The sequence below is a fragment of the Polyodon spathula genome, chromosome 5 (genome assembly GCF_017654505.1).
Source record: "Polyodon spathula isolate WHYD16114869_AA chromosome 5, ASM1765450v1, whole genome shotgun sequence".
NCBI classification, from domain to species: Eukaryota; Metazoa; Chordata; class Actinopteri; order Acipenseriformes; family Polyodontidae; genus Polyodon; species Polyodon spathula.
In genome coordinates this window covers 70,308,178-70,315,911 of record NC_054538.1, presented here as the reverse complement: position 1 = coordinate 70,315,911, position 7,734 = coordinate 70,308,178, and the positions used below count along the sequence as shown (strand labels likewise).

The 7,734-nt window shown below is 35.2% G+C and overlaps 1 protein-coding gene across 1 annotated transcript in view; it reads right to left on the bottom strand.

Moving 5' to 3' along the window:
- Positions 1 to 4,532: 4,532 nt before the first annotated feature.
- LOC121315336 (PR domain zinc finger protein 13-like) overlaps positions 4,533 to 7,734 on the bottom strand; it is a 6,286-nt gene continuing 3,084 nt past the window's right edge. The window contains exon 4 of the mRNA XM_041249369.1: positions 4,533 to 6,244. Coding sequence (XP_041105303.1) covers positions 4,758 to 6,244 — 1,487 coding nt within the window. The 3' untranslated portion in view covers positions 4,533 to 4,757. The remainder of the gene's footprint in view (positions 6,245 to 7,734) is intronic.

Here is a 7,734-nt window from a genome sequence, read left to right as displayed (position 1 = left end):
ATTTAATTTGTTATGGTAAAATTAAGTTGTCTTTTTGAAGATTGTCTAATTGCTAAGACAGTCCATATTCTTTCCTTGCTTTATTTTAAGGGGCACCTTTTATTAATCGTTAACAAGTAGCTTGCTAACATGTTAACAAATGTTGCTCTTTTTAATAGTTAGTTCATATACATATATGTTTACTTATTTATAAACTTCTAAAAGTTATAATAAAATAAAATACAATCTCATTTGCTAAACAAAAACAAAAAATAACCTTAATGGTCTGGTTGACTTGCAGTCCATAATCCTGAAGTAGAGATCTGAGCTTTGTGGAACAGTTTCAGCTGGCTTTATTGTTAGTTTAGAAATATTTTTGAAAACAAAACCAAACACGATCCATGGCATTCCATATGCCATATTAAAGGGATAATAATCAAGGATTTAAAAAACAAAACATTCTCTTGCCTTAGCATAATGGTCTTCTATGGGTGGTTTACCTTACCAGACTTTATTTTCTCTTTGATTTTAATGAAGTCAATTTAACCTACCATGAGACTATAAATTCACTCCCTCTGTACAGGTGTTAGGACCTGAAACATGAAACTCCCTTTGACGCACATTTAAGTGGTGTTGTATTATCCCTCCATGGTACCTAAAGAAACATTGCTTTATGATTGTTTGCACTTTATTACTTTTAAACGTAAGTTGATAATGACTCTATGAGGAAGTGTGATTCCTACCTAAAGAGTGTTAAAATGTGTAGATGAAAAGATACACAAGAATGGTCAGCTAGTTGGGGGTGATGATGTTTGTTTTTCTGCCCCACCCTCTGGGAAAGGGGGGCAGTGGGGGGTTCAAAAATACATTCTACCGAATCAAAGTCGACATATCTTTTGAGGAGTAAATATTAGCACATTTAATGCTTCATCGACAGCTATATCAATAATCTCTTCAGGGAATTATGTGGCAAATGTATGCTTAACTGAGATAATGATAGAGAGCAGAAGGTTCCTTTCAAATCAATTTTCTTCTGGTGTTAGTAGTAATTAATGGCCCTAATTGATTAGAGCACTGGTGGGACTGGATGGGTCTAGTTTATTGGTATCGCTGATTCTGGCACTTGTCCAGTTTATTGTTGTTCTAATAAAAGCAGTGAGAATAAATCCTAACAGGAAAACTGTTTATGTGTAGATAGAGCGAGAGGGAGAGAGCTGCACTCCAGTGTTTACAGCAGGCTCATCTTATGGTTGAATGTGCTACATTTGCCAATGGTGGCCCCACCTTTCTTTGTGTTTTACATTTGCCAGGGCCTTCGCATATGTTTACTTACCAGTCTTTCAAAGAAAGTAATTCGTTTGATTCTATTACTAAGCTGCTGCCTTTGACCTTGGAGAAAATAGGAAGATATTATATAAACGTACTTGTTAACATCAGAAGTGGCTTTTGAACAGCCCCGACTCACTGCAAAAAATTGACTTGCAGTGCAAATTGAAATCCATTCTGTATGATCTTCACTATTAATAGTTTCTGTTGAGGGTAGTTTACAGCTGTTATTTCTCAGAGAAAGCAAAACATGAAGCAATACATTTTTTAAAAGGGTGGGTTACAGGTGTGTAGCATGAAAATACATCATGTAAGTAGAGGTCACATAATAAACTTAAGAAGTGTTGGTTACACTTTTGGACAGCTTTATTATTTGATTTCAATGAAATTTTTTCTGACCACAGCATAACCAGTGTATGCAGGCAGTAGCACTATTTTTATTTGAAAAGAAAAACCACCATTATTCTAAAACAAATAAGAAATAGCTTAAGACTATTTATAAGTTCCTAAGTTAAAAGGCATAGTAGTTTATACCTGATGTGATAACTTTATTGTATTTGTTTCTCCTTTCTGAAAAAGAACAAATGTGCTAATGAACAATTAAATAAGTATGGTGTGTTTAAAAATCTACCCTTCTTTATTAGATTTGTAATTAGTGACCTGGAATCCATATAGTGTTTAATGTCTGCTGAAAAAAGTGATTTGGCAACCGACCTCATAACACATTTTCAGATGTCATCAGTCTCTCTAAAATAAATGTCCTGCTGCACACTAGAAAAAAAAAATAGACACATTCTTAAAATAGAAGTAATTAAAATACAGCTGATGCGAAATCACAGAAAAGAAACACCTGGACAGGCTGTTGTTTCTTCCAGCTTTTAATTTAAATGTAGCCTAATGATTTTCACTCCTGTAAACAGCATGCTAATGATTGATAAAATCAAATACGTTATCTCTAAATAACAAAATACACCGAATTACCTTTCTGTGTCATATCGATTAAATGAAGACAAGATGTAGCGTATTAGTGCAATTTATCTTACTTTTACCAGACAAGATTGCACCTGGCCTCGGTAAGTTTTTCTTAACATCGCAGCCTTGCCGTGGGTACAAGAAGCTGCTGTACAATAAAACAAACGTCAGACGATGTATGGTGTTTTACCTTAATCAGGGCTACTGGTGACTCGATTAAGAATCAAATATGTTCTTATTTTGTCGCTTTACTTGCCTGCATTGGGTAACAATTTATTTACAGATAACGGTTTCTGTTATATTTTGAAAAACAGTAATAATAATTGCACTGTACATATATGCACTAGCGCCTTAACTCTCTCTTCGATATATTGTGATGAAATGTTATGTCAATTATGTAAGCAAAACGTTTTTTTTTTTTTTTTTTTTTTTTTTTTTTTCCCCAAAGCATAATTTCATTAGTTATCATTTACTCTGTGGCAATATACTATACATATATGTATTTCGTGAGATTACATAATTATACGCTGGTGCATTGTAAAGACAATCGATGACATATGCGTAACAAGAAATGAATAAGAATTAGAATAAGAATAGGAATACGAAGAAGTCGTCTTAATAAGTCCATTGGTAATAGGCAGGGACTGATCAATGGTTTTGGTTTTCAATTGTATAGCAAACGAATACGCCTAAACAGAACCGAGAATTGAACTAAACGGGTGTTTGGGCTTACGTCATGGCCATATTTTAGTATAACAATATTCTCCATTTGCTTTGGGTTTTCTGCTCATTTAGAAACTGCGCACTGTTGATAGTAAAACAATGATTTATTCTTTTCCCATGGTGACTTTTGTCCCAACAAGTAGGCTACCTGCAAGATGCTGGGGAAATTTATCAAGGCTGTTCTGCATTGAGAACAAATGAAACCGGTCTAGTTAAGATAACTGAAGAATTATAGGGAAGCAAAGACATTTTTCCAAGATTTAGGCTACTTTAACACAGACCTTACGTGGTCCATGTCGAAAGACACTTACATCGTGGATTTGTTTTAGTGAGCATCTAGGTTTAACGAATTTCATATCATTTCAAGGATGTTTTTTACTTTATCGTCCGAAAGGGTATTACTTTAGATATTTGGAAAAGCACTGTTGGTTATTTTACCACATAAATGGCATCCTATTAAAATGCGTCCTATGAAACAGGTAGGATGCGACATGGCAGCAACAATGTAAGCTACACTATAGTCTTGGATAGGCTATAGTTTATGAATGGTCGTTTTTTTTTAACCATCAAAATATACATCTACCTATGTATTTATTTTAAATCCATTATCATCTTTAATATAATAATTTGTATTGTACATTTCAACATTGTGCTGCCAAAAAATGAATTCGTTATAGATTAGATGCACAGATGAATAACGACTTTTAATGAGAAAATGAACATTCTGCATTCATCTAACATTGCTGTTGCGTTTGGTAAAGCATTCGTCCCAAATGGATAATGAAAATGAGAGAGTTTGTAGCTTCGTAATAATTATATATTTAAAAATGTTATAGCCCTATAGCTTTATATCGTGAAATAAAGCATTGCAATTGTAATAAGAACTTCTTTCGATACCATACACAATCAGTTTTTAGTACATTTATTTAAAAAAAAACACAACGCATTAAACAAGAGAGACTTATATACAATGTTCATTATATAACAAACGTACAACGCACTTACAGTCTACTGAACAGAAAATTATATTTAAAAAAAAAAAACATATAATTCAGTGCTTAAAAAACATGCTCTTTATATGTACCTATTTTACAAACTTCACATACGTTAAATAACTGCAAAACTGAATATTGGCCGTGTCTTTTATTACACTATTGACTGATATTATGATTAAGCCAATCCTTAGAGAAAACTAAAAATACAAACTTTTTTTTTTTTTTTTTTTTTTTTTTTTTTTTTCAAGGCCACCAGGTTATACACATTACCATTTACTATGACGTTATGTGAGTTGAAGTACAGCACTGGAAAATTACGTTGACGTTGCCACCCTAGCTGTTTGTGCTTTAAATAAGCAAAATACTTTACTCGATTGTAATTTGGTGCAAACAGGTGCCTGTGTGTGTAACCCTTAAAGCGCTAGCTGGTTATTTGGAACAGGTTTTTCTAAAATAAAATTCTGTTGTAATCTATAAAACAGACATGCATATGTGTTAAAAACTTTTTCGCTTTTTTTTCATCAACATAGATAGTAAATACTACAATTTTTATAAAATAATGGTTTATAAATATATAATACAATCAAAAAATAACATGTGCCTTTGTTGCAGGTGCCCTTGTATTGATGCCTGTTCGATTCCCCGATGACGCTCACATCAAAAACACAAATAATCCTATATATGACATATAAATAACTGTACAGTCTCACTATAGTAAAACTAGCAGTAACGGTTTTTTTTACATTTGTAATGTACAGTTTTCTATTGATTGGTAGCCTTGCCAGTTTCGTCGTCACTTTGATCGTCTGTGAAACAAACATCGATATCACTGTCATTGCTGTTCTCACTCTTTTGCTCCTGGTCCTGGAAAATGCTTTCAATTTTATCATCAGTCTTTTTAACAGTTTGCCCCGGATGTCTCGATTTAACATGCCTCTCCAGATCTCTTCGGCGGACCAACACTTTCCCACAAAACTCACACCTGTACGGGGTGTTGCCCTCCGCGTGCAGGCGGATGTGCTTGTTTAGATTGCTCGGGTCCCCAAAAGGCCTGAAACACACTTTGCACTTCAGAGGTTTGTAACCCGTATGAGTCCTCATATGTATCTTCAGTCCATATTTGCGGGAGTAGAGTTTGCCACAGTATAGACACAGGTGCCCCTTTTTAGGTTTGCCGGAAACCGAAGTTGTGGTGGACATTGACTGTAATCTCGTCCGGTTCTTCTCAACAGCAATTTCAGAAAGCTGTTGCGTGTGCATGGCAATCTCCCTGTCAATGTTAGTTATGGTGCTCAAGTCTGGGTTGAGTGCTGGGGCACCGAAGTATGACACCGATTCTGGATACTTGATCAGATTGCTGAAGTGGAACTTCAGAGGATAATAGGGAGAACTGTAGATGAGTTCTCCATTGTAGACAGTAAAGGGCACGATAGGGATGTTACTTTCTCCACTGAATGGCTTGACCCCGTCGAACTGGGGGATAGAAAACCTCTCAAAATGTAACCCAGAAGAAATCTGCGAGTAGCGAGATGGGGATAACCCCGACTGGAGACGACTTTCTACGTGTTTAAAGGCAGACGTTTCCTCAAAGTGTGGAAATAATGGAAAGCCTTTAATTGAATTGCTGCAGGGCAAAGCTGGTGATATGGACTCGGTGGGGTGGCTGCATTTGGAAGGGTGGCCGACTGCTAGCGACTCACTCGTTGTCTGCGTTGTCTTGATGTTTCCTAAAAGTTTGCTAAAACTAAGTCCGTTCTGTTTTGCATTGTTATCTCCTCTGGATGTTTCCGACGAATGGAGCTTTGAAAACCCCATCGGTTTAAAAGCCGATCGTACTCCAGGATGGAAACCCATATTGTTAAGCACTGAAGAAGTCTCACCCAGGCCAACGAGCTGCGCGTGGTTTCTCGCAGAACAGACGCTCATGTCTAATGCTCGGTCCTGCTCCCCTGGCCCCGCTGGTTTCTTCGTTATTCCCGTTTTGTTTAAAAATGGAGTCGATGGCGCTGTCCTTTTTATATGTTCAGAACCTGTCGCGTTCTGGTTATGGCCGTTTCTTAGTGGAGCAACAATGTTAGAAATGTCTCCTGATTTCGGAGATCTGTTATAATTGCCAGAGTTCCTGTCTTGTTCGTTGCTCACGAAGCCTCCGCCGTTGCTTAAAGCGCACTGGAAGTGGATATGAGATTTCAACGTATTGGGATATTTAAATATTCTCCAGCAGTACCAACAGATATAGCGTTCTTCACCTAAAACAAAACAAGCAAAAACGCAGAGATCAGTTAATGTCATAGGTCACACAAATATATAATAATAAACAACTATTATTATTATTATTATTATTATTATTATTATTATTATTATTAATAATAATAATAATAATAATAATAATAATAAATAATAATAATAATAATAATAATAATAATAAATTGGCAGAGGGTCGAATCGTTTGGTGTAATGGTCTTGTAATCCCTGCACTGCTATTATTTACCATTGTCCATAAAAGCGCAAATGAATGCACAATCTGGCGTGTATAGCGCGCAGTCATTGAGTTAGCAGTGCTTTTGGTCTATGGCTCTGCAGTGAAAGTCACAACAGCTGTTGCTTGAAATCGTATGGGCGCTATAGACAATGCAGTTGGTCCATCTGTTAATGCTACAGAATAGGAAGCGTATGTCAAGGAGTTGGAAATATTGGCCTCAGAACAGTCTATAGATGAAGAGCGGTTCGGTATAAACCAGCGCAATGTACAAGCTCTATAAACATCACCATTCAGTGCATAACAATACCCTTTGTAATAGTCTGTTACCATACAACACCTTTCGAATTTATTAGCCCTACAGGAGTAATGAACTGAAATTGAAAGGTAAATTACGCGTGACTTAATGGCACTCGATATATTAATCTGTTTTTCTTTTCTTTTTTTCTTATTAGTTAATTTTGTAAAACCAAACAAACAAACAAAAAACGTAAAAAGCTGTTTATTTTACTATCGAATATGAAGTGATTTAGTATAACGCAACTATAATAATAATAATAATAATAATAATAATAATAAATAATAATAATAATAATAATAACAAACGACGGCAGTGTTAGTAAGGATGTATTCCAATAAAATAAGATGACCACTATTACATTTGTGTGATTCTCTTATGCTATGCATCCTATCATAGAGCTCAACGAAAAAAAGGGTAAACATTGAAGTTGTCTTTAAGTCTGAGGGAAATCGCTTTCTTTTTTTTTTCTTTTCTTTTTTTTTTTTTACCACGGGCATCCTTTATAGCTTGACCTGTGGTCGGTGGTCTGGTGCGCTCCGAGCAGGGAGCGTGAAGAAGGTTTTTTTGTTTTGTTTTGCTTTGTTTTTTTTTGTTGTTTTTTTGTTTTTTTTTTAGTTCTCTTTATTGGTTTTGTGAGTTTCTGGTGTAACTGTTTAGGTAGCTTGAGTCTGCAATAATTTGTGTAATCCTATTAGCTCACATGTCACTACCGGCTCAGTTCAAGCAATAAAGCTTATAGAACTCGTTGCTCTCCCACCCCTTCTCGATCTAATAATTTAATACACCTATTAAAAAAAAGGACAGCGGAACGAAGAATGCGTTTTTTAAATGAATAATATTAATATAATAATAATAAAAATATATATTTTATTTTGAAAAAAATAATTCTGTGTGTGTGTGTGTGTGTGTGTGCGCGTGTGTGTGTGTGTGTGTGTGTGTGTGTGTATATATATATATAT